The 27,806-nt window shown below is 40.4% G+C and overlaps 2 protein-coding genes across 5 annotated transcripts in view; both read right to left on the bottom strand.

The window, feature by feature from the left end:
- PPIL6 (peptidylprolyl isomerase like 6) overlaps nucleotides 1–10,887 on the bottom strand; it is a 14,010-nt gene extending 3,123 nt beyond the window's left edge. The window contains exons 1-5 of the mRNA XM_063124803.1: nucleotides 10,780–10,887; nucleotides 8,799–8,894; nucleotides 6,691–6,879; nucleotides 4,094–4,156; nucleotides 1,146–1,293 (exon numbers count right to left, since the gene is read on the bottom strand). Of these exons, the coding sequence (XP_062980873.1) occupies nucleotides 1,146–1,293; nucleotides 4,094–4,156; nucleotides 6,691–6,879; nucleotides 8,799–8,894; nucleotides 10,780–10,878 (595 nt within the window). The 5' untranslated portion in view covers nucleotides 10,879–10,887. The remainder of the gene's footprint in view (nucleotides 1–1,145; nucleotides 1,294–4,093; nucleotides 4,157–6,690; nucleotides 6,880–8,798; nucleotides 8,895–10,779) is intronic.
- ZBTB24 (zinc finger and BTB domain containing 24) lies at nucleotides 8,808–27,806 on the bottom strand. 4 transcript variants are annotated; one of them, XM_063124801.1, is made up of 7 exons: nucleotides 27,742–27,806; nucleotides 24,224–25,198; nucleotides 22,175–22,342; nucleotides 21,513–21,596; nucleotides 19,597–19,680; nucleotides 17,814–17,895; nucleotides 8,808–8,894 (listed from the first exon to the last, which is right to left on the bottom strand). In XM_063124801.1, exons 2-7 carry the CDS (start codon nucleotides 25,191–25,193, stop codon nucleotides 8,888–8,890), a joined length of 1,395 nt encoding a protein of 464 aa, XP_062980871.1. In that variant the 5' UTR covers nucleotides 25,194–25,198; nucleotides 27,742–27,806; the 3' UTR covers nucleotides 8,808–8,887. The 4 variants fall into 4 exon arrangements, with proteins under 4 accessions (XP_062980871.1, XP_062980869.1, XP_062980870.1 ...); XM_063124799.1 differs by lacking the exon at nucleotides 8,808–8,894 and adding an exon at nucleotides 13,700–16,916; XM_063124800.1 differs by lacking the exons at nucleotides 8,808–8,894; nucleotides 27,742–27,806 and adding exons at nucleotides 13,700–16,916; nucleotides 26,778–26,797.

The following is a 27,806-nucleotide window of genomic DNA, read 5'->3' as shown; positions in this document are numbered from 1 at the left end:
ATTGCTATTGACTTGCGTCTTTTACACTCAGCCATATATCTTCTGCATACTAACTGTGAGCATCTCTACATTAAGGGGAAACTGCGTTGCTTAACTGGGATTATGTGCTTCCTGCTTCTTTGGCACAATTGTTGTGGGCTGCATTACATGGGCAGGGAGGGGCAACCACATTATTATTATTATTTATTTATTTATTTATTTATATAGCGCCATCAATGTACATGGTGCTGTACAGAGTAAAACAATAAAATAGCAAGACCCTGCCGCATAGGCTTACATTCTAATAAAATCATAATAAAACAATAAGGAGGGGAAGAGAATGCACCAAACAGGCACAGGGTAGAGTAAAACTAACAGTATAAAAGTCAGAACAAAATCAAGTTTTAAAAGCTTTAGGAAAAAGAAAAGTTTTTAGCTGAGCTTTAAAAGCTGCGATTGAACTTGTAGTTCTCAAATGTTCTGGAAGAGCGTTCCAGGCGTAAGGGGCAGCAGAAGAAAATGGACGAATCCGAGCAAGGGAAGTAGAGACCCTTGGGCAGGTGAGAAACATGGCATCAGAGGAGCGAAGAGCACGAGCGGGGCAATAGTGTGAGATGAGAGAGGAGAGATAGGAAGGAGCTAGACAGTGAAAAGCTCCCACTCTAAGCGTGCTCCTCCCACTTCCATTGAGACAGCACTATCTAGTGGCGGAAGATGCCACATTTTCCTGGATATTACGTTATTAAAAGTGATTCTTTTAATAGTGGGATTTCCAAGGGATAGCACAGAGACTTCCTGGTTGTTGACAATGTCGTGTAATGGTCCTGTAAGTGGCCAATCACAAGCATGCAACAAATCACTTGTTTAGAAGAGCCCTGTTTCTCTTCAATGGAAGTGTCAGATCTCTGTGCACAAAGGAGTATGCATGGAAATCATCTCACTCAGTGGAAGTGAAAGGGGAGGCCCACATTGGTGGGAGAGTTACATTCCTGCTGCTTGCAACAAATCACTGCATTAATCTGTTTGAAAGCCTTTGAGAAGCCTAAGCAAAAGCATAGTTTATCTTAGTATTAGTATTATCTCAAAGTCTAGTTTTACCCTGATGATAGGTGTGAAAAACACAATCATATACCAATGCTGCAGAATGAAGAGATTTTAGCACTCACCTCCTCCTTGTATCCAGCCATTTTTTACAAGTCGGTGAAAGATAGAATCTCGGTAAGTGAGTGCCAGCCCCGACTCAGGGTTCTTTTTCTGCCCTGTACACAAGTATTGAAAGTTCCGACATGTTTTGGGACAGATATCAGAATAGAGCTGCACAACAGAGATGGAAAGAATGTGGTAAGTTTCCACACGCTCAGTCCCAGAGAAAGCCCATCTTTCCCTTGTCTCATCAGTGGGGAGACAAGTGTTGCATGAATTAAATATATTACATCTCTGTGGCATGATGTATACAAAAAGAATCTTAAGAGTGTAGCATGTTTTAAAAGCAAGCTTCTAGCCTATGTGGTTATAGACAGTAGTTTTAAAATGCAGAGAAAGAATCAGTAAAAGTCTCAGAAAATGAAGGTGCCTTCTTTGGCCAAGCCCTCTTGCTATCAAGAGGATAAGCATTCTTGTCACACATGCACGCCCACAATTTATTACTTTCTTGCTACAACACAACTGCTCTCTCTCACTCCCAGCCATCTGCTTAGGAATAACCAATGGAGGGAAGACCCCATTTTCCAGGGTCTTCTCAGTGATGGCGCCTCCATTGTGAAACTCTCTGCCCATAGAAGTCTCCTGGCATACTGTATGCCGTCTTTTAGGAGACAAATAGATACCTTTTGTTGTTTCAAGGAGTTATGTGAGTTAGGTTTTTAGGTGGCAAATTTACAGTGTTAATCCATGTTGGATTTAATTAGCCTTGATATTATTATACTGTGGATTTTATTGATTTTACAGTTCATGGGTTTTTAATTTCATATATTATTTTATTGTGAACTATCCAGGGAGCTTCACTAGGAAATGATACAGAAATTTCACAAACACACATAGATAAGGGCTGTCATTAAAGAAATCGTACAACATAATGCTACTCAGAAATAAGTTTTACTGAGTTCAATACAACTTCCAGGTAAGAGTGCACAGGGCTGCAGCCTGAGGGCAGTATCCAGTGTAGCACAAGGGAGCTCCACTGACCTGCTCTGTTCCAGAACCAAGTGTTTCCTTTGTTTTGGGGCTTTCCCCTAGAAAGGGGAAATCTCCATTCCGCAAATAGTGGGCCCTGTTCGTGGACGGGCAACATTGGATACTGCCCTTAATCAATCATGTGACTTTTACTATTTGTTTATTAAATAAATACAGCTTTCAGACATTTGATTGATCAATCACATCTGCAGAAATTTGCAAAGGAGAAAAACTAATTCAAAATAAGAAAGGAATATTTTTGTTTTCAGAGGATAGTCATGTCAGTCAGCACCACCTTAGCAGTGGCATTCCTCCTCCTCACTTCCTTCAGATTTTTTGTCTGTCTCTTCTGCCAAGACGCTTGTTCATGCACTGGTTATTTCACGGTTGGACTACTGCAACCTTCTTCTCTCTGGCCTTCCTTCTTCTCATATCAGTCCGTTGGTTTCTGTTCACCACTCTGCCGCAAAGATCATCTTCTTAGCTCGCCGCTCCGACCATGTTACTCCGCTTCTGAAATCTCTTCATTGGCTTCCAATTCACTTCAGAATCCAATATAAACTTCTCCTGTTAACCTTCAAAGCTTTTCACGGTCTAGCTCCTTCCTATCTCTCCTCTCTCATCTCACACTATTGCCCCGCTCGTGCTCTTCGCTCCTCTGATGCCATGTTTCTCGCCTGCCCAAGGGCCTCTACTTCCCTTGCTCGGCTTCGTCCTTTTTCTTCTGCTGCCCCTCATGCCTGGAACGCTCTTCCAGAACATTTGAGAACTACAAGTTCAACCACAGCTTTTAAAGCTCAACTAAAAACTTTTCTTTTTCCTAAAGCTTTTAAAACTTGATGTTGTGCAGACTTCTACTGTTACTTTCTACTGTTAGTTTTTCCCTACCCTGTGCCTGCTTACCCTACCCTGTACCTGTTTGCATTCTCTTCCCCTCCTTATTGTTTTACTATGATTTTATTAGATTGTAAGCCTATGCGGCAGGGTCTTGCTATTTACTGTTTTACTCTGTACAGCACCATGTACATTGATGGTGCTATATAAATTAATAATAATAATAATAATAATAATAATAATAATAATAATGTGGGAATGCCTCTTCTAAGATGGCTTTTGTCATTGGATTTATCTGTTGGATTAAATTTTGGGAAAGAACATGGGTGGGAATTAGGAAATTAATTGGGGGGACCCCCTGATTTGCCATTGGGTTGCTATTCAATTAGTGCTCTGTTACATATTTGAAACTCCATTTTTGGTGTAAAAGTTGTCATCTTTAGTGTTGTCTGTGAATGGGCTCATTAATGAAGGCCTACAAGCCACTCTTTTTGTGCATTTTCCACACCTGTTCATAGCAACTCTCAGTTAATTGTAATTCAAGAGGTACTACTGATTTGAAATTACCTGGGGGTGGGGTGCAAATTAATTACATTTATATTTGGTGTGATTTGGTTGTAAATTAATAAATAAATAATAAATGACTAAATAAATCCTTGTAATTGTTTCTAAATTTACATCTATATGCATAAAATAGTATATGCAAATTTTATGCAGATCTGTACCTTATGGATTTCTAAAATACCAATCAACAACTTTATACCAAGTAGAGGGCTTCTAGCACTGCCATTCAAAAGGCGCTGTGGATGTGTTTCAACTTTCCCTCTTTAATGGATTATTTTGTGAAAAGAAAAAAAAAAGATGGAAGAAGTGCTGGGAAAACACAGGAGGGATACAAGTGAAAGACCACAATGTTTGGGCCCAACCCCATGAAATTCCATGAATGAGTTAGGACAACTGCACAATTAAACCCTCATTCAGAAGCACCCAAGGACTGTGGCCTTAAGCATTTTAAAATTCAGTTTTAAATATGCATATTTGCATCATTTGAATGCTGAGCATTGCCTCCAGTTCCAACGTTTGATTTTTCTCATGCACCTTAACTTACCTCAAAGAGCAATTTTCCGATTGGCACCTCCTGAATAGCTATCTCGAAGAACACAAACACATGCTGCCAAGATAAAGGAAGCAAACCCAGAGGTCAGTGTAGGAGTATGCTGAATCATCGGATAAAGACTTTGCCCTTATGGTTATTAGTCATGCTTCAGAAGGCAAAAGGGTGGATTCCAGTAAGTAAGAAAGCCACTGATTTGGCTGAAGCTGTGCTTTTCCAATTTTCTACTTTCAGGGAACTTTTTTTATCAACTAAACTGCATGATGTAGAAGATTTTAGGGTGCATTCTAAGGTGCACATTCACCACAAAGGGCCTCACTGTCATCCTGCATGAGCTGAGAGGGCACCTAAAATATACCGAACACTCTCCTGTGAGCATGCTATTTGGACGAGGGAGGGGAAGGAAGGTCAAGCGGTCTCTCAAGGACCTAGTTTGCCATTAATTTCTTTTAAGGACCTAGTTTGCCATTTCTCTGGAACACAGTTTCCAAACCACTGCCTCAGATGCTGTCCCTTTTGAGGGGAAGAAAAGAAATAAACAACATAAAGGTCTCTTTAAAGGATTATGTAAAATAGAACAGACTGTAAGGCAGGGGCGTGGCTTCATGTGGCCCACTCTGTCCTACCCCTAGTGCTGCTGCTGAAATTCATGGCAGCAACAGCAGCAATAAATAAATAAATTAATAATAGCCATTTGCCACTGAAAATTGGCAAACATCTACAGAATGCGACAATGACCACATTGTAAATTTAGCCCCCAGAACTCTAAACCTGCATACCCTGATATAGAGACTTAAGAGCTCTGATCCATCATGCCACATATATGGCAGTGTTGAAGGTATATCCACCTGCACAAGAGGAACTCTGTGATCACTCCTTTGGAGCAGATCAGCTGGTGCTGTGTGAAGGCACAGTTGAAGAAATTATTTATTTATTTATTTATTTATTACATTTTTATACCGCCCAATAGCCGAAGCTCTCTGGGCAGTTCACAAGCTTAATACAAGTTAGAGAAGGCAATATAGTGACTGTGTTCGGATAACACGCTAAGCCACAGTGATTAAGCATTTTGAGCTAAACATTATGGCTTAGCGTGTTGTGTGAACCATGACTTCATGCATCGTGTGAATCATTCCTAACCATGGTGGCTACATAAACATGGTTTAAATATGCTCACTAACCATTTACTGCAAAAGGGTTAGCGGCTTAACCATGGCTTAGCATGTCATCTGAACAAGCCCTATGTTTTAAAAATAGCTTTCCTTGGTAAATTATTAGAATAAACTTACTTTTCCTGTTCCAATTACATATTTATAACATTTCTGTTCTGATAAAAATGAAACCCAGTGTCAAAACAGTCTTCACAGGCTGGAAACGTGTCCACGTGTGACCCACCCCCTGTGCCACACAACACCTCCTTGCTGGGGCAGGACGGGCCCTGTGAGCTTTCTCCCTGAGCACTTGTTGCATGATGTTATTTGGTCCGCAAATTTGAGATGAAGACTTAGTTGGCATTCAGTCAAAGAGTCTCCCATTACGATGGGCAAAGCATTTATTTTCCTTGCTATTTAGCCAATTTTGACTTGGGAGGGATTTGTTATATATTCTGCCTTTCTTCCAGGAACCTCAGGGTGGCATACATAGGGAACCCAGCCTAGGTGGTCTTCCCCGCTAGACTCAAATAACTTCAGCAAGGTTACTGTATCATATGCATTCAGCCCATGCTTTGGATCCTGAGCTGTACACTGTAGTTCCATGTTGCCCTCATTGAATGGCAGCCATGATGAGGAAACATCCTCTACATTAACTGACTATTACTGCAAGCAAGAGAAGGTATATACTCTGGCCTGGTTCGGACATCACATTATGACACACCAAACCATGGCTTAGAGGATTGGGCATGTGCTGTGGGTTCACACTCCTCCTTTTCTCTCGCCTGTGCTGATTTCATCTTACTATATAAGCTGCTATGGTGCCTGAATCAGGCAAACTATGATTAGTGCTAACTTCGAAATCATGCTCTGAAGTAGGACTGAAACCATGATTTGGAGATTAATGTTTAGCAAAGTTCACCTGATTTGGATATTACATCAAACTATGGTTAGAATTATCTGGAAATGGAAAAAAAGTTTGATGGGGTGTGTCTGTGTGTAAGTCCACAGCACCTTCCTGACCACCCTCTCTGAATTGAGCCTATAAAGATTAAAGTAAACAAATCACAGGGACATAGCCAATCAAAACCCAACCCGAGGGCAAGCCAGTATGGTGTAGTTGTTAGACTGCTGGATGAGACTCATGAGATCCGGGTTCTAGTCCCCACTCAACCATGAAGCTCACTGGGTGACTTTGGGCCAGTCACTGACTCTCAACCCAACCTAGCTCACAGAGCTGTGAAGATAAAATGGAGAGGATTATGTGAACTGCCTTCGGTTCCTTGCAAGAGGGAAAAAGGTGGGATATAAATGTAATAATACCTAAATAAATAAATAAATAATCCCAAATATGGTAGTCAGTGAGGTTCTAAATATTGTTCTGTCAGACCCCAGATCTTCAAAGATGTGTCTATTTCATTTTGAAAATGAAGACCCTACCTTTTTGCTTCTCATGTATTTCATAAGGAAATCCTGTGTAATGGCTTCATAAAGTGCTGTGGGTTTAAAGTCTTGATAATCCCAAACATCATAAGCCCACTTTAGTAGCATTTTTTCATCTCCAAGAAGCTGGCCATCAACAAAACACATCACGTTGGAGGGATATTCCCATATTTCTCCTTTCAACTCCTGTGATCAGAAAGCAAAATGACAATGTTTAAGGATCAGTGTGCATTAAATTGTAAATGCATTGATAGGCGTGTGGACAGGGTGTGCCTGGTATGCCCAGGCACACCCTAATATCTTCGAGGGGAGGGCTGCGCTTCCCCTCTCCCGTTCCCATGGGTGCTTAGAAATAATAAAGCAGCAGGCGCATGCAGCACCTCCCGCTCCTATCCCTGCCGGCTCTCTGGCTGACTTTTTTTAGTGGGCCAGGGACATGCGTGCTACATCACCAGTGCACTGCCTCTTTAAGACCTGGAGTCCAGGACAAAAAGGCAGTGCACTGGCAATGTGGCACATGTGTGTGTCCCTGGCAGGCTAAGGAAGTCAGTCAGTGGGCCGGCAGGATTGGAAGCAGGAGGATTTCCAGCGCCTCTGTAAACAGGCCCCAGGCAGCCCCTCTGCCCCCTCCCGTGATCCTCTCCCTCCCGTGTCCAAGAAAGGTGCAGCCATTTGAAGGGGGCACCACACCTTGTCTCACCTTTCAACCTCGCCTGTCTCCTGCCAGGCAACTTACTCTTCCACTGCACATGCCTGTCCAGGTCCTGGAGTTGTGTGCTGGACAGGTGCGCAGTGGAAAAGTAAGTTGCCTGGCAGTGGACCGGCAAGGTCGGGAGGTGAGACAAGGTGTGGTGTCCACTTTGAATGGCTGCATCTTTCTTGGGTGTGTGAGGAAGGGGGCAGAGGAAGCCGAGGAAGGAGGGGATCGTGGGAGGAGGCAGAAGGGAGGGGGGCATTTTCAAAGATCCTGGATGGAAAACACTCTTACCCACCCACCCACCCTAACACTTTCCTTTCCCCCGCTCCCAAACCTGGGTGAAATGTGCTGCACATGCCTATGAATGCATTAAATAGTAAAACAGTGAATTAAACACATAGATATTATACAATGGTGAGAAAATTAAAAATGAACAGAAGTTCAGCCACTTACTGGCTATTTCTGAGCATTTCAAGTGTGTATTTGGATTGGCTGGAAAGCAAGAATGCTAGGAACAGCTGTTGTATTCTGCACTGGTCCTGGGTGATGTCCCTAATCAATGTTCCACTGGACTAGGATAGTAGAAATGTAAGTAACATTTGTCACAATACCTGGACAATTTGGACAGATTTTACAAGGAAGTGGGCTACTTCAGACTTGTCCATTGAACCAAGAAGGTAGAGCAGGGGTGGGGGGGCAGGCAGTAGGTCTCCAGATGTTTTGGACTTCAACTTCCAGCATTCCTCACCATTGGCCATGCTGGCAGAGTCTTCCGAAAGCTGAAGTCCAAAACATCTGGAATCTATCTTTTGGTGTAGAGCATCAACCAGCAAGCAGATCTTCTTGCGAACAACGGCTTGCTGTCTCAAGCTTAAGGCTAGGCCATTGATCAGTGAATAAAGCTGCAATCATATGCACCTTACTAGACATTAATTCCCACTGAAATTAATGGGCCTCACTTCTAAGAAAACATGTTACTGTTTTAGGCAGCACATTTGTCCCATGTGTGTCTTACTCCTCATAAAACTAGTACTGATTATGTGTGTGTGAGAGAGAGAGTGCTGCAAAATACATAAAGAGGAGCAGAGGAAGAAAGAGGGACATGGACAGACAATGAGGGATGGATTCAAAGTGTTAAAATGCAGCAGAAACACTGATAGTTACCTCAAGCATAAATTTAACATTAGAGGAAGCAAGAACTACTTAGAGTGACATTTAAAACTCCTTGTGTGCTCAGTATAATACAGATAAGGCCTCATTTCTTGAAGAGCTTTTATGAACATAACCTGGAAGAGGAATAGAACATGCAGTCTGAAACATGCATAGGAGAGTGTCTGCTGTAAGACCGGGAAAGACCCACATCTCACTAAATCAGGCCAATCCACTTTACTTTGTAAGTAACACCTACCCTTTTTTTGTCCTGTAGATATTCATCCCATGCAAATTGCAGCAGAGGAAGCACTTTAGGCTCTGCTATCTTGGCTGGAAAATTTCTCCTCAGAGCCTAAATATTCAAAATTAAATGAAACCATGAAAAAGTAAAGTACAAATCCAGTTACATTTCATAATGGTCCTCTCAAAACACACATAATTGGTGGAAATGGAAACATTCCACTTGCAACTATGATTTTGTATCACTTATTTCAGGACCAATTGATACAACTATGTTTCCATGGCAACAGATCTGGGCTGAGATGTACTTGTGAATGAGGGATTATATGAGTGAATCGTGATAAAAAAAAATGATTTCTGCTCCATTTAATGTGTGACAGCAAAACTGCTGAAAACAGAAAGAGAAAAAAATATATGACAGCAGTGAAGATCATAAGTTCTGAGTCAGGAAATCCCTCTTCCCTCAGCCATGTACTCGCTGGGCAGTTATAGCACACTCTTCCAATCACAGCACTATCTGCAACATGGAGAATACAATATTTATCTATTTTATTTATTTATTTTATTTATTTATTACATTTTTATACTGCCCAATAGCCGAAGCTCTCTTGACATTACAACTTGATGTCAGGGTGACAATCATAAGATGGCTGGTGAAAAATGCCATATTTTCCTCCCCTTGCATTTAACTACACCCTCTTCAGTCCACTGGTCCTCAGCGACCCAGCTTGAGTATAAATACTTCCAGGATTAGCTCTATGTCTTTGGGCAGGGACAAGTTTCTAGCTTTGCCTTTTGGCTCCCTGCATCTCACCTCCCTCCCACTCCACATTTATTATATTTACCTCCCACTCCACATTTATTATATTTACAAGACACCTTTAAAAGAAATACTTTGGAAGTTATGTACAGGTTTGTATTTTCAAATGCCAAAGGCCAGTTAAAACCAGGCAGGGCCTGATCTGCCTTGGGGATGCAAGAACAAGACCCTCACTTACATAGAAGAGCAGCTGCAAATCCATAAATGTAGTAGCTGAAAAACGTGTCCTGTTCACATTTGGGAATCATTGCCTGAATCATAGAATAGCAGAGTTGGAAGGGGCCTACAAGGCCATCGAGTCCAACCCCCTGCTCAATGCAGGAATCCACCCTAAAGCATCTCTGACAGATGGTTGTCCAGCTGCCTCTTGAATGCCTCTAGTGTGGGAGAGCCCACAACCTCCCTAGGTAACTGATTCCATTGTCGTACTACTCTAATAGTCAGGAAGTTTTTCCTGATGTCCAGCTGGAATCTGGCTTCCTTTAACTTGAGCCCGTTATTCCATGTCCTGCACTCTGGGAGGATCGAGAAGAGATCCTGGCCCTCCTCTTTTAACCTTTTAAGTATCCATTGGCTGAATTCCATTCACCATAGCAATCTGAATCGGATGTGGTTATTCTGTGCCAGTTTGGATGTTCCTTCTGCCATGTGGCCACATCCATACCAAAATCTGAAATTGTTTCAAGTTAAACAACTGCAATTTGAGGACAATAGTTGTTTTTCACTCCAGCATTAAATAAATGACCATCTGTTTTGAACCTGGGAGATGTAAATGTCATTTCATTTTAAGTGTTGTAGAATGTACTTTCTACAAGTACACAGAATGTACTTTCAATTCAGTTGATGAAATGCTGAAACTGCTGCAGGTTGCTAAGTAAATACATTTGACAAAAGGCAGGTTAAAGAAATATTACAAGAGGGCGTTCATAATTAGAACTTTCAAATAAATCAATAAAAGTAGTGAGGTTCTTAATAAACCCGTAAAAATAATAACAGCCTAAACCACACTCATACTCTGACAGGATCTGCTTTGTGTTCAACATGGGCAACAGTCTGTAGATAATGCAACAGCTCACTAGGCAAATAGCTTATAGAAAAAAGTACACAAGAAAAGAGAACAGTAGATGTTAACACTTTGCTGCTGCTCCTGCAGGAAGGAGAGGGCGCTCTGCATTACCTCTGCAGCATACACAGCCATGTGAAAGGAGGGTTCTGTAAGAAGTCCCACAACCTCCACTTGCTGCCTCACGGGCCCCACAGCATTCTTAGCCAACATGGCTCTCAAGTTTTGTCTCCTTCCTTTGCTGCTTCGCTTGTCCCTTTCTCCTCAAACAGCAGCAGCAGCAGGAACATAAACAATTCCATTCACCATAGCAACACCAATCGGATGCTGCCATTCTATCCAACTGTGAGTTCTGCTAGCCTATGATTGGTTCTTGTTTCTAGCATATTTATACAACACTGCATGTCAAAGTGATCAACTTTGTGCGATTACAAGTCTGATGCTAAGAGATGTTATCAGTACAGTATCCAAGTTTTCCATTTTTTATTATTATTATTATGGCAGTGGTAAAGAGCTATTGATATTAAATATATCAATCAATCCTAGCCATACTGATAGAAATGGCACATGCTTCCAAGTCACGTATGTGGGATCAGAGTTCAAAGAACTTGGGAATAAACACTTAAAATAAGAAAGTAAAATGTGTATGTGCAATTGTAACTAAACTATGTTGATTTTTTGTGTGCGCGCGCAACTTTGTTGCATGTTTTTGCCATGCAGCAACAAAAGGCATTGCTGTATTGGTTTATTCTACAAAAATATCTGGAAGGTACAACTCTTATGTTGCAATCCTGTACACTTTTACTAGGGAGTGAATTCAATGTGTCGTACTTTTGAGTATATATGTATAGAATTGGGCTGTTAAGGTTTTAGCCTTCAAAACACATTGAATAGTGTGAGCTTACTGACTTTAAGGGAAAGGGTACTATGGGGAAAGTGGTTTGAAAATGCTAATCTTACAGTTAGTCCTCTTTCCAGGCTCTTGTTACTACTTATATTAAAATAGTGAATTTGTAAGTGCAATTAAGATGCACACCACTATTGTTAGATTAGAAGCATGTTGCCGAGGGTTTAGCTGGAGGTTTCAAATCTAGATGTGAGCTTTAGCTTTCCTGACTTTGGCAGATCTGGGCAACAGGGAACTCTCTTTTATCCATTCTCTTTCCATTTGCCTTCTCTTCAGGCTCCTCCTTGCCTGCTCTTGTCCACATTCCGTTTTTTACATCAGTACCTGTACCAGCCCCCCCCTTTTTCGGTAGGCTCCTCAGCTTAATGGAGTGTGTTGCCTTCTATGTCCTCTGGCTGCTTCTTTCTACGTCCTTCTGCCTGGCCTGGCCTTCTTCAGAATCTGATTAACAGCCGATTCCTTTTGCCTGTCCCATCCGTCTGACATAGGGCAGTTCATCCATTGAAGCAAATCAAACCACAGTCACAAAATTCCATAGCATATTACAGTACAGGTTATTGGATATAAAAGGACAAGTGGGACCTGCAACAAAATGTTGCAGTGTGGAGGCTCCTGTTCAGGACTCCAGCAGCCAGCCAGCCACATCCTTCTATAGAATACTTTATTCTAAGCATGGGGAACCTCCAGCCTGTGAAAGCTCCCATCTGGCTCGTGGAGGCTCCCTCCCTAGCTCCACCCCTCCAACAAGCCTCGACCCTGGAGGCTAACTGAGGGATTCCCTTTAGTGTGCTACTTGCTGCCCTCATTGGCCTCGCTGCCCTGCTGACACCTCCCTTGTGTGTGGGTGTTTCTATTTTGGCTATATAAGGATTGGCGTTCAGCCACTGAATATTGTTAAGAAAGGGAATGATGATTATTAGAAATTTCTATCATGTAATTATGGAATCATTTGCAGTAAGCCTTGTTTGTACTTCTTGGCTAAACTTTTAACAAAGGTCCACACATGCTTTTTAGTATTTTATTTTAAATGTCATAATAAACTGAAGGTCCAGAATATGGCCAACATTGGAGACCACAATGAAAACCTTTTATTTTGCATAGAATAACATTTTGATTTTAATTTGCAACCCCTTATTGGTAAACCAAATCACAGTTCTAATTTTCAAACTTGTAACATGGCGCCAATATGTTTGACAGTTTGGGATAAAACCTTGTTTTAGCTGCCAACAATGCAACACTAATCACATAAAGCACTCCCAGGTAAAGTTCACCTTAATATCATTATATTTTTACAGTTAACAGAATCAATAGTTCTTCAGACAGATATAGCTTTATCATTTATTGTAATTATCTAAGTTGTAGATACATGCTACACATTAAATTCAGAGTTTTATACCACTGGCAGGAGCATCTTTGAAGCAAAGCTATGCTCAGAACCCTCCTGCTGTTGGAAAGGGGGGGGAGAGGTGATTTTTACCATCCCCTGCTGTCTTTATGACCCATAGTACCACCTCCCCAGCTGTTCTGACTGGCCCTCAAACCCTATAGAAAATATTTGGGGGGGACATAGTGGATTGCAGGGGGGAGATTTAATTGACAAAGATAAAATCTCTTCCCATGTTCAGCCAGCAGAAAAGCTTTATTAGAGCAAAAGGTTACCATCAAATCTAACCATATTTTCCATTATTAAAAATATGGGGAAACAAGTCAAATGCAATTTACTTTTGAATTTGGATAGACAAACCATTTTCTGAAATAATGCCTTTACCTTTATAATTTATTGTAAAGTTTGATCATTCCTAAAACAAATGAGGGTGCTTTCACAAAAGGCTTTTTTGGGGGTTCTTCACTCAATGAATTTTACAGGGGTTCCAGACACTGTGATCTTCCTTTTATAACCCTCCCATGCATCATTGGTTAAGGAAGGAAGACGGAAGAGCTACACTGTTAGCGCTAGGACCCCTCCATCTGGAAGCACCCTGGGTGTAAGTGGTTTTCATTCATGTAGCAGAACCAGTAAAGCTGACTGGTAAAGAAAGATTGAAACAAACAGGATGCAAAATCCCTGTGAATTTGCTTCACTAGCAAGAGGAGTTTGCAGCATTCAGATAAACTACACAGAAAGGATAAGTTTACACATGGTGTTTTTATTTCAAAGGAGAAACAGCTCCATTTTACATATGAGAATAAACAGAAAGCATTACATTTTTAATTATTAACAGAGAAAAGTGCATCTTTTTTTTCTTAATCTAATGATTTAATTTTGCAACTATTACCATATTGGAATCATAAATGCAGAAGCAGAATAATTTCTTGTAACTAAATTTCCAGGTTTCATGTCTCTTTTCCAGATCTCCCTGCCATTTGTATATATTTTTAATAACATTCTAATTTTTCACAAGGACATTGCCATTTTTATTTTCACCAAGTAAACAGTTCTACAGTTTGCAAGCCATTTATTGAGATACATGATATCTTAAATCTTTTATGTTTTGAAAGGATCTTTATTAGCACTTCAGCCAATTTTAACCTAGAATAGAAACAGTGTCACATCTGAAGGCAAAATATGATAGTCATTTAAAAATAACAGTTGTACTTGATGAATGTTTATTCCTCTTTTTTAAGTGTAAAAGCTAAGGCACAGAAAATTTACATAATTTGGCTATAATGACACTGATGGCAGAGTCAATAACTGAACCAAAGATTCTTACTAATTGATTCTAATCACCCCATTGTATTATTAGTTTGAGGGTTCACGCAGGGAAGAGGCAGTTGTCCAGAGCCCACAGGTTGCTCTGAGGCTCCAATACACACGCACATATAGAGATCTCTATACCCCACAAGGACTTCTCCATTTATTTCACTAGAAGGGACAGCTCTGCATGTGCAAAGAGATGCGTGCAGAACATGTCTTTCCCTGAAGTGAATGGGGGAATTTGCTTATGCAGGAGCTCATGATGTATAGTACACCAAGATCTTTGGGTACAAGTGAGGAACAGACTAAAACCAGCCAAAAGATACAGATTGGTTTCCAAAGAATTGCATAGAGAGGTTAAAGCAGCGCAGGCATGATATGTCATAATCCTGGTCCATAATTTTGCCTAAAGTACCAGGACAGGTTGCAAGACTGAATGCTCTGTACCCCTCTCCTCTAATTTCATGTGCAACCCAATCCGCAAATTCCCACCACCTCCCTTAACATAGCTCTTCCAACTATTTAACACAATGATACTAAGGTAACCTGCAAGGTTCCATTTCTCACTGGTACAGACAATTATCTTGAGCTTTCCTTATATTCAATTGAATCTGATCAACTCTCAACCTGTGGTGGGGGGAAGTGACTGAATGTGCAAACTATTGTACAAGTTAGGCAAAGAGGGAAAAGCGAGGCTGAATGTACATCAAAACGCATATCTGAGTATGGATGTTTATCAGCACTGCATTACTTTAAGCAGGATACACATTCTGATGTAACGTCTGCTCCACGACTAGCACAACTAGAATACAGCCTATTTCAGGTATAACAATCTTGGTACAACAAACCATGTTTTTTCAAACTGAGAATGAATGTTGTACCTTCATGCTCCCTTCCTGTTTGTAAAGCAGGACTGTAGTCAGAGCTTAAACTGCATTTTCTCATTTCCAACATAATGAGAAACTGTAGTTTAAAAAGTCCTGGGAGTATTGCATAAATGTGCATGAAAGGAATGAGGAGGGAATGCTTAGTCACAATGCTCATTCTTGGTCTAATAAACCATAGCTTACTATTTTTATTTATTTATTTATTTTAGCATTTTTATTTCACCCTTTAGCCTAAAAGACTCTCAAGGCGGCTTACTAGACAGAGATTATTATGTCTAAACCAGGCCTGCATATAATTAAGACTGGATTGTGATGTGTATGGACAAAGCTAAATGTGAAATATAAAACAAGCAAAACAAAACATTATTTTAAGCTTGTAGCTAGCACTTTCCAAGATGGCCTATGCATATGTGCTCTGAGATCCAATTTTACTCTTGCTTCCCTTCTGAAATTACACGTGTGTATGCATCAATGGAATGGAAATTGTGGCTTAACCTACAATATTGCACATGTATTTGTAAATGTCCTCAGTGGAGATAAGGTTCACACAACCCTAGTTAACACAAACACAGGGGCGATCCATACCTGGCTTTCTGTTGGGCCCACACTGTCATAAAATGAGCATGTAGAAGAAAAATAAATAAATAAAACATATCTGCTGTTAGGTTTGCTAAAAATATAGTATGATCCAGCCTAAATTAAGTTGTGCAGCCCATTCATTTTAATGAGAGAATTAAGCCCATGCATAGCTCCTTTCCACTGAGATGACAAAGTACTTTAATTAGATACGTTAATATTTATTGCAGTTCAGGCAAAATGACTATGGACTTCAGCTAAGAAAATACAGATCAATGTAAATTTAAATTAATAAAACTCTAAAAAATATATATGAAACTTGATCTAGTCTGCAAGAAAGAACTTGATAAATATCTAAAAAGCGTATCAGCCTGCATTTTAAAAAGTCTGCCTCTCAATATGATGGTCACCAGATGATTGCTGTACAGACAGAGTCTGTCGAGGTGACTCAGAGACATGTACAGCCTGGGTCTGTCCTTTGTTGATCTGAGGAGGGAGGACCGTATCTTGGCTGATGCGAAACGGCTGGCTTGGTTCTTGGGCCACCTGCAGGGTTGGATGTGATGTTCCTGTTGCTATCTGAAGCACTTCTGCTTGACTCTGATGGACATGGAGGTGTTCCAAGGCTTCTTTCGAGAGAGTGATGACATGCATTTGCTCAGCCTGTGCAGACTCTATTTGGCTGCTCACGATATTGATATTCTGAATCTGGTTTGTTGTTTCTGGCTGAGCTGAAAGAAGCAAGTTCTGCAACTGCTGGGGCGGCTGAGTGAGAAGGGTAAGACCGCCTGCATGGTCTGTCATCACATTTTGGGAACCATCAGCAGTGACAACACTAATGCCTTGGTTATGGCTGGGCACAAAGTTTATATTGTGCACTGAATCTGTGACCAGGAGCTGGATCTCTTGGGCTCCAGAGGCAGAGAGCTGATACTGCTGCAACTGAAGAATGTTCCGGACTTCCTCTGTAGTGCTGCTATTGGAAGCAGTGTTTACTTCCTGTAGCTGTTTTTCTTTTATGTGAATCTTTAAATGAGATTTCAAGTTGTCTAAGCGTGCAAACTGCACATAGCACTCAGAGCAAGAGAAAGGCTTTTTACCAGTGTGTAAGATACAGTGTCTTCGCTTCGCACTGGAATCAGAAAAGGATTTTCCACAAATGCTACATGAGTATGGCTTCTCTCCTCTGCAAGGGAACGACATTTTGGATTCATCAGGTATGTGAATACTTTGTAAGACACAGGTATTTCAAAAGAAACATATATTATGTGGACAAAACTAGGGATTGAAAGATTTTGAAAATTCCGTTCTGTCTGCATTTCTCAGATTATCAGGTGCTTTTGTTTCTGTTGTCCACTCATTGAAGGAATTGGATTTTTTTTCCAATTTCCTGAATTTGCACAAATTTGCACTTGCAAAAATGTGCAAATCCTGCCAAAATGTGCATTTTTCGCCCAGTGTTCTTTTATTTTACATATATTTCTACCATTCAGTGCACATAAAATTCCAAAAAGTAAAAAAAAATAGGCCTGCAAGTACAGGTTGTTTTTTTTTTTTTTTTTTTGGCCAGGCGTGATGCAATTTATGACCACCATATAAAAATGTCACTCCGGTGCATGTGGCAGCACAGATGTTGCCCACCATTCCTTGATATGGTTTTGCGTCTAGTTTATTGATCTGGGAGTAAGCAGATAGCTGTGCAATCCATGGCCAGGCCTACAGGGCAGATCATTTAAGGGATTGTTCTGACACAAATACTTAATCTCTGTGACTATTATATGTATCAGTGTGTCAGTGCTGGTGGAAGCAGTTTGTGATAAAGGCCATAACTCTTTGACTGCTATTTGTACCAGAACTTAAAAATATCATGGAATTCATGTTTAGTCACAAAACCTCTAGGTTTGCACACAAATTCAGATATACTGTGAACATAGGTATTCATTTTACAAGGTGTCAGCATACAACATTCACTTGACTTGTATTTATACTGCAGCCATATAGTTAGGTAGTGGGACAAAATCAGTAACAATGCTGACTCAAATGTTTCCCATAAACATACAGAAGAAAAGAAAGTATGGCATACCTGTGGATTCTGATGTGAGTCTGAAGAGAGCTCTTTGCTGTGAAAGACTTGCCACAGATTTCACATGTAAATGGTTTTTCACCTACAAAAACTCATTAGTTAGGATAACAGCAAGCCAACACTTCTTAATTAAAGGAAATAAAATAGCCTCTCTTACAATGTGCAAGAGTTGGTCATCTGAGTAGTAACTTACTAATGATGCAACTACAGCTCAACTCTACATCTTATTGCATCAACACAAAATTGCTTATCATAGGGCGTATCAAAAATGATGAAACATAGCATCAAAAGGAATTATCAGTGTTGTAGAACCACTATTCTCAGTGGCAGATTATACTGGCCCCATATTTAAGATTGCTTTAAAAGCCCTTTTAGAATTTAAAGAATAGTAAAAAAGGGACTCTTATTCAGGTATGTAACATGCAACAAGTTTGGTACCTAACAGATAACACAGAAGGCAGTATCTTTTATTGTCCCTGTTCAGAAGACACCTTAAACCACAGCTTTAACCACAGTGCTTAAGCCATAAAATCGGGCTGTGTTCAGAAGACACTTTAAACCATGGCTTTAACCACAGTGACTAAGGCAAAAAGCTTTATGCACCGTGGTTAAAGCCATGGTTTAAAGTGTTGTCTGAACACGGCCCAGCTTTCTGGCTTAACCACCATGGTAAGAGCCGTGGTTTAAGATGTCTTCTGAACAGGGCCAATATCTTGCTTTATTAATATCTTATTCTTATTCTACCTCAAAGCCTTTTCTAATGTTCACTTAGCAGCATAGAAGCTGCTGCACTGTGTATTCCTCCTACACTGCTCCTGTAATGTCAGAAGACCAAGGACACATGGAAGGACCCCACAATGCAGCTTCTTCTACCGCCAGGCTCACTGCCCTTTGGTAATGAGCGAATAGTAGCCTAGGAAGGAGCAGCATTGGAATCTCCTCGCACATGGCTTAGAAATTCCAATGTTACCAAGGGAGCCTGGGAGGAGCATCTATGTCAGCATTTCCCACACCACTAAGGTAACATCAGAAGGATTGAGAGTACCCCGGTAGGGAATTTCACAGGTCAACGCTTCCTTTTGTTGAAAAGCTTTGTTGCATGTTATCCTGAAGTGCTCTGTAGTTCTATCCTTATGAAGAACATAAAGCACTTTATTAATATTCATATACAGAGCTGGTGTGGTGCAGTGGTTAGAATGTTGGACTGGGATTCAGGAGATCTGGGTTCTAGTCCCCACTTGGCCATGAAACTTACTGGATGACTCTGGGCTAGTCACTGACTCTCAGTCTAACCTACATCACAGGGTTGTTGTGAAGATATAACAGGGAGGAAGAGAACATGCAAGGAACCCAAGGCATCTCACAAGAAGAGGGATTTAAATGTAATAATAAAATAAGTATTTCCTTTTGCCAATCTGCTTATGGTCTTCAATCACATAGCACCATAGTCATCTGTTTTCATTAAATAAAAGTTATCAGTAAAGTCTTGCATGTCATGGATCCAGCAGCATAAAGATTCACTGTAACAAGATATGAATCCATTACAATCTCGTTTATTCTCTAGAGCTTATGGCTGCCTCTTTGAATTCAATTGTGCATAACTTTCACCTTGTGGAGGATGGCTTGTGTTAAACTCTCTCAGCAGGAAGTCAGGCCTCTCTTTCACCTGCTTGCTTGAGCATTTCTGCCTAGTGCTATGCACAGCAGCCAAACCCGTATGTGACTGTTTGTGGCATCGTTCAAAGGACACCTCTTTGGTCAAACAGAATGAGAGGGCTATTACCTGTATGTGTTCTTAAATGTTTCTTTAGCTGAGCTGCATCCATGAATTTGCGATGACACAGGCTACATTCTGGTAACGAAAGGCCTTATTACAAAAAGAAAAAAAAAAGGATTCACGACCTTTTCTGAATTTGTTTTATTTAAAACATCTGTCTCACGGTTCACAATAGACTCACACATTTAACACATCTGAAACCAAATCAATGCTACAATTAACAGAAACAATATAAGACAATGGTTATTGTGTTCTTCCAGCTCTGAGATGAAGCTCATCAACATATCTGACATCTTTCTCCTGGTCTTCTTGGAGACTTGAGTTGGCAAAACACCTTTTTAACAGAACAGTTACTTTAAATGCTACAGACAGCAAGCACTTAGAGTGTGGGTGGCCCTCCAGATGTTTTGGCTCACAATTCCCATCATTGCTAATGCTGATGGGAGTTGTAGGTCAAAACATCTGGAGGGTCACGAGTCGCCCACACAACTGGAGAGATGGCAGAACCCCTGTGCGAAGAAGAATATTTGTCATTCTCAGCTTCTTTCCTTAGTTCAAACCCAGATGTAAAACAAAAGCTTTACCAATCCAATGCTAAAGGTACGAGAACAGCTTTGTACATTAGGTGGAAATTTAAAAATAGAAATCATAACAATGTCAAACTGCTCTTTCAGTGTCAAAGTGGGGATGGGGGGATGCTTGAAGGCATGAACTGTCTATTTCTCCCACAGAGAAATCCAGGAGCACCCACTTTGGGATTAGCATCTGCTTTCTTTACTAGGGAAATGTACATTGAACACAGCACATAGTTAAACTATGGAATTCACTACCACAAGATGTAGTAATGGCCACCAATTTTAATGATTTTTAAAAGGGGGTTGAATAAGTTCCTGGAGGAGAAAGCTATCAAAGGCTATTAATCCTGATGGCTATGTGCTACCTCCAGTATCAGAAGCAGTAAGCCTATGTACACCAGTTGCTGGGGAACATAGGTTGGAAGGTCCTCTGGTCGACAGCTGGTTGGCCACTGTGTGAACAGAGTGCTGGACTAGATGGACCCTTGGTCTGATCCAGCATCAGGGCACTTCTTATATCTTTAGCCGGAAGTGTGGCTCACTCATGCTTGTTTGTGTTTCCACATCATGTGCTAAGCCAACCTGCGTTTCCCCCCCTCAACTCTGGAATAGCTTCACTGACTTGAATATTCAAGGGCCCTGTTTCCACATAATGCCTCCCCATGATTTATTGCTCTACCCAGGGTTTGTCTGGAAGATGATCAAACAAACTATGATTTGTCTTCTCAGATCCTGGATTGTTTTCCTCCTCCTTCACCCACTCCCTTCCTGTATCCCAAATGTGCTGCTGGTATGTAGTGAAGCTGGTTGTTTTGGTCTGCTCTTGCCTGCTGCTTCTGTAGCCTGGCAAAACAGCCCCTGAATAACCAATGCTTCTGGATTTGCATGTAATGACAACTTTTTGTTTAAATAACCCAGAGTTTACAACCCAACAACAAAACTTGGGTTCTCTTTCTGGGTTTTTTGTGATTAACAAACCATGGTTTGTTAGTGTGCCTGCATTCACACATTCATGACAACTCAGAATTCAATAACCCATACCATGGGTTAGCATTATGTATGAACCAGGCCAAAGTAAGAATTCGAAGGACTGCAGCATTTCTCCTTAACACAGAAAATATAAATATTCTCTTATATCTTGTTATACCTTTCACATACATCTTTTTTGAATAATTCTAAAGAAGCAAATATCTTAAAATATTTTTGAAGTTCTGGTTGAAATACTTTTTCTGGAATGCACAGTAAATAACTAGTGAAAAATTATAGATTAATCAGTCATAATTAGGAGCATGCCAAAACTTGAAAACATTCCAGTAGAATATACCTTGCCTCTTATATTTTGTATACCTGTGTGAACTCTGTAATGACTCTTAAGTTGTCTCTTCTGGCTGAAGTATTTTCCGCACTGATCACAGGTAAAAGCCTTCTGACCTGAAAGAAAAGGAACAGAGGATTCCAGAAGACATTTCAAAACAATCACAGACGGTATTACTGTATACCTTCCCCAACCTTGTGCCCTGCAAATGTGTTGAAATGCAACTCTCATAATTCCCAGTCAGGATAGCCAATAGCCATGCTGGTTGGGAATTATGGGAGCTGCAGTCCAACACATCTGGAGGGTACAAGGCTGCTGTATATTATACATTGTATAGCTTAAAGAAGGGCTGGACAGAAGGTAGATCACAGTCTGCCTACTGTCCAGGGGAAACCAGGAATGGATTGTTGTGCAACAGGACTGCAAACACAGTCCTGTATGAACTGCTGTTAGCCTGACCAGCTATTGGAATATCCATGTGCAGGGGCAGCACACCTGTGAATACAAGATACTAAGGACAAAACACTGGGGTCAGTCACCACCTTCAAGCCCTGCTTGTAATGGCCCAGAGGCAACAGTCTTCCTGTCGTTGGAGACAACGTTGGCTGTAATGGACCACGGCCTCATCCAATCAGGCAATTCTTACAATCTTATGTTTATACTCTTAGCACAGTTAGATTGCTTAGGACTGTACCTGTATGCAGGCTCATGTGTTCCAGGAGCGAGTGCTTCGTTGTTAAAGCCTTACTGCAAACAGTGCAGGTGTATGGCCGTTCTCCAGTATGCATCCGTTCATGAACTTGTAGAGAGTGTTTTTGGGAAAAGCCTTTACCACATTCACTGCACTTAAATGGGCGCTCCCCTAAAAACAAGGTACCAGGTCTGTGAATGGCAAATAGTTAGACATTTCAAGTTGACAGAAAGATGCTTCAAACTACATAATTTAAAACAGAAAAACCAAACTTCTTTTTAAATACAGTATAACAAGTTCATAAAATCGTAAATTTTAAAACCACTTCAAAGTGAATCAATAACAAAAGCAGCATAAATAATAAATACCTTTCAAGTAAAAGTCAAAGAAAAGAAGTATGTTTTTAGACCCCTCTTAAAAATAGATGGAGCCAGCCATATATCTCTTGTGAGTTCTAGAGTGTAGGGGCCGCTACTGAGAAAGCCCTATCTCTACTACCCACCAACCTTACCAATCTTAATGGTAGGCCAGCAACTGGTGCCTCTGATGATGATCTTAACACATGGCTAGGCTCATATTATTTATTTATTTATTACGTTTTTATACCGCCCAATAGCCGAAGCTCTCTCATATGGGTGTAGGTGGTCCTTCAAATAACACCACTCTGACTTTGGACCCAGGAGTCCATGCTCCCCACACCCTTGTAGCTGTTGAGAAAAGAACCGTGTTGGCTGCCTCTCCGAGATCTCAAGACTGACCTTGGAGAGAAGGTAAAGGGGGCCTTCTGAGTGGTGGAGAGAAAAGGAGGCTGGGGAGACTGGCTTACACCATATTCGGAGGCTTCCTTCCCTCTCCCCCTGATGCCTCAGCTAGATGGAGGGAAATGCCATCTAGCTAAAATGTAGAGCAGGAAGAGTATGGAGGCAAAGATTGCCTCCGCCGCTCATCCGGCTCTGCGCTGGCTGGTTGCAAGCCTCCAAGTTTGGAAGCTTACATCCATCTCCATAGGACTGTGCCCTTATTTAATTATACTAAACAAATCTCCTCTATAGAAAACATACATGGTCTCTAAGGATGTTTGAATCACATGAAAATCTGCTGGACAGTTCCATGCATATTTTTTCAAATCTGCGCATCAGTTGTGCTCCTGAATGAAAAAATGAAAAACATTTTTCAAAAGTACTCATTTTTCCATGCCGATTTTTCAAATGTACGCATGCTATTGAATGGGTTTTTTTGTCCGCAAATCAAGTTGTAAGCTCATAAGTGTTCTGATTTCTATCGCAGATTGTGCCCAAGTCCGTGTTTGGTCTGGAATGTGAAAACTGTGTAAATTCTGATAAAAAATGAACTGAAACAAATTTCTCATAAATTCCTAACAGTGGCTAAGCTCTAACAGTTAGCAACTACTAATTTTAGAAGACAGGTGAAGAAATATCTTTACCATGAGGATTTGGGTCATTCTTTATTTTATATTTCTATACTAGGGAAATTTGTGATAGACATTGAATTCTTGTTTTAAGAGAGAAAGCCACTGGTCATTTTCTCAGAAACTTTTTTTTTAAAAAAAAGTTCTGATAAGAGCTCAATTATTTGTAAGTTGACACCTTTTATATGTGCATTTTATGTTTGTGAGAAAAAGGTTTTCAAAGAATCATACTGTAGATTGCCAAGATTTCAATTTTTATTAAACATAATTAAAACTACAATCCCATACTCACTTACTGAAGAGTAAGTGCCATTAAATTCAGTGGGACTTACTTCTGAGTAGACATGTAATGGGATTGTGCTGTAATTTTATTTTGCAATTATAAATTTAAAGTTGCCATTTCTATTGAAACTAATGGATATTATCTATATAATGAAATGCTTAATGATTTATCCGTAATTTGATTATTTTAAGGTTTATGTAATTTATCTTATATTACTATTTAATAATTAACCTGTGGTCACACAATAACCACAAAACCACAGTTCAATAATCAGAAAGCAGGCTGCATATGTTATTTTAACTATGACATTAAATGAAATAAACTACTGTTCAGTACCTACCTGTATGACTTCTTCGATGAATAGCTAAAAAATGATTATATTTAAAAAGTTTCCCACAATCTTTACACTCAACCTCAGAACCGGTATGTTTTCTTCTCCCGTTAGTCCTCTTTTTCAGTCCACTATCTTCTTCATCACCAATAAGTTTATAGTCTTTTAGCTTGACAGACCGCCGTATCCTACGTTTGCTATAACGACTCTGAATGGGCTGTGTATTTTGGCATTTAGGGTCAGAGTTTTCATCTTTTTCAGTGGATACACTCACCACAGCATCTGAACTACAAGCATGTTCAGTTTCTCCTGCTTCTCCGCTTACAGGAATCAGTTCATTGGAATCTCTGTCTTCCACCATAGTATCTTTCTTTATATAATTTTGCTTATTATGAACTGAGTTGTTCTCTTTTAATTGCACATCTTCAGTAGAAGATGTCCCCAGGTTTTCCTCTGGGATGTTCTTCACTTTTCTTGGCCTTCCACGTTTTCGTTTTGGTGGATCTTCACTTTTCTTGTTTGTCAAGATAGGTACTGTGGTTTCACCATTAGGAATGGTGGATAACTTGTTATTCAAACTACAATTTGGCTGTTGTTCTGTGTATGCTTTTACTAAGTCATTCACTTTAAGGAGATGAGCAGTGGCTAAAATTTGCTCTGTACTTTTTTCACTAGCTTGCAGATAGCCTGTATAAATAAATTCCAACAGTGCACCAAATGCATCTGCCACCATCCCTTCCAACATATAGATCGACTGGCCTATTTCTCCCTCATCAACAAACATCATTGAGAAATATTCACTGCTGGCAGCAAGTAAAGCTTTGTGTGCTCTAAAGTGAACATCTTCTACAATTAAAGTGATATCACACAAAAAACCTTTTCTCCTCTGTTCTTCAAAGTTAGCCAGAATAGTATCTCTGTGAACCTTTGAGTGGATGACTATAAGCTTCTCAGAAACATCAGGTACAGCTTCATCCATTGTTGCTGGAAACAGAACAAAAAAGAGGGAACACCATGTGCAGCAAACGTTTGCATGCGCTGCTCCTTGTCCAGCTAGATCCAAGCATACATCGTGCCTGGGTCCAGCTCCAGCTGAGAGCCCCCTCCCTCCTGCTACCAACTGTTGCTGCTAAGGCCACCAGAGGGAAAGGAAGCAGCAGCCAGGCACCTCTTCATCGTGCCAGGGTCCGGGTCCAGCTCCAGCTAAGAAACCCTTCCCTCCTGCTACCAACTGTTGCTGCTAAGGCCATTCGAGGGAAAGGAAGCAGATGCTGAACTTTGCAACTAAGAATCAAGTGCCTGAATTTGCTTTCCCCCCCTCCTCCCTCCCTATCCCCTTTCCTTTGTGTCATGTTTTTTAGATTGTAAGCCTGTGGGCAGGGACCGTCTTAAGAAATATTTTTGTAAGCCGCCTTGAGAGCCTTTTTGGCTAAAGGGCAGGATAAAAGTACTAAAATAAATAAATAAATACATGTAGCAACCTAGTTCCAAGTGCATAAACCCCTAGCTGGATGGGAGTGACTATGTTTAACTTAGCTAGCAGTTAGTGCATGAAATAATACTGTTTGCTATACTGATGCAGTATCTACTTTTTATACAAACAATTATTACAAATATTCCCAGAATTACTGAAGGAATTGCAAACTAACCTACATAATTGAACTAATGCATTTCTCTTTGGCAAAAGGAAAACAAACCAAAATAGAAACCATTAGTTCTGGTTATCAATAAAGGTTCTGTGAACTTTTTCTGGACCTAATCTAGTTACACACGTGTTGTCAGATAACAGGCAATAAAACTGATCAGCTGTGTGTATAGGTGTGTGTGTAAATCTAGGCCCCCACTCTCAGCAGTCTAACTGCTGCTTTTCTGACCTGTGTCTGTGCACAGAGCCCCAAATTGGACAATGATTTGTATATGTGCACCAATAAGATGACAATATTCCACATGCAGCAAGGGATAGGCATGCAAAAAGTTGCTTCCATGTGCTTATGCACATACTGTACCTGGACCTGGGCAAATATCTAGTCCTCAACATACCTTACAGATACATAATAAACTCACATTTCTAGAAGAACAGCTCAAAAATTTAAATCTCTTATAAATAACACAATTTCAGTGAACATTCTAGAATGAAAAAAAATATTCCATACTTTTAAAAGAATCCCCCAAAATTCCAAGTGGAAAGAGAATGGAATTAGAGTAAGATTACCATTATGAACTTATGGATGCTCATTTAAGGCAACTTCTTACTTATGAAACAAACATAAAGGAATGGTCAAGGTATTTAAGGCACACAAATTAGCTCGTTCCTTCCTTGGCCAGCTTTGACACATTGGGAAATTCAAAAAATGTAAAGAGATTTTCCTTCAGTAGCCACATCTTTTACTAAGGAAACTATTCAGATTGGTCAAGTATTTTTCTGCTTAGATCTTTGCCTTCTAATTCTTAATATAGGACTGTGAGATAAATCAAGTGTATTATAAGAAATGCCTTTCTAAATCAAACAAACATTCACCTATTCCAGCATTCTATCCTTATTGGAAGCAAGCCCAAAACTTACAAGTGATAGCTGTCCCCTATTATTTGTCAGCTGAGTTTCTTTTCCAACGTTTTTGCAGATGTAAGGAAAAAGAAAAGATTCACTGGCTTAACATTAAAAAAAAAAATCGTTGCATGCATTCCAAAATAACTCTTTGATATTGCAGTCACATGAAGACGCTGAGATCATAACTAAATCCTTCGAGCTAGGAGAAGTGTATACGTTCTCTAAACTGAAGCTCATTATTATTTTTAAATACTGAATTAGATTCCACATATTTGTGACAGTACTTAGTCATATCACCCAATGACTTAGTCATATCACCCAATGAGTTTAAGCTAATCTTCATCTCTATAATGGGATGTTTCCTGATTTTTTATTTTTTTTTGCACTTGCTCTTATTATAAGCTTAAATAACAACAACTGGAGAAATAATGGCAAGAGGAAAGCATAACTAAATGGAATAGTCCTTAAAACCCACCCACCTAAAGTGATTACAACTATTTGCTATCAAAGGCGAAAAATGGAAAACAGGAATACAGAGAGCTATAAATAACAAAAAGGATATATAAAAACAACAACACGGAAGCGGAAGAGTAGTGGCATGGACAACAGTGGGACCATTTTTTCCCTTCAGGGCTCTTGTGCCTATAAGTATTGCATAAGAAGCAGAAATTCAACAGGTGATGCTTTTTCCTTCATTTGCATCTCATTTAGAGGCGGCTTCTGAATTTCTGCTTCCTGAACAGTCACGACAAACACAGGGGTCTTGCCGGGGTGGGTGGGGGGAATGCTGGCTGCCCAGCCATTAAACCAGAAATTGCTGTCAACTGTAGTAGCCGCACAAGAGGAGGAAGAGCTGGGAGAACACACAAAAGCTTCTGTCCTTCCCGAGGCGTATAAAGATCGAAGGAAGGGGAGGGTCCTCCTCCGTGAAGTCAATTATCTGTCAGTCCAAGGAGGGAAGCAAGGAAGAGGGACTTACCACGCGATAAGGGCGCTCCAGGCACGGAGCCCCGCGACAGGCGCCCGAGCAAGGCAAACGCGCAG

Source organism: Elgaria multicarinata, chromosome 4 (assembly GCF_023053635.1).
Source record: "Elgaria multicarinata webbii isolate HBS135686 ecotype San Diego chromosome 4, rElgMul1.1.pri, whole genome shotgun sequence".
In the NCBI taxonomy this organism is placed as follows: Eukaryota; Metazoa; Chordata; class Lepidosauria; order Squamata; family Anguidae; genus Elgaria; species Elgaria multicarinata.
This window is presented reverse-complemented; position numbering and strand designations above follow the sequence as displayed.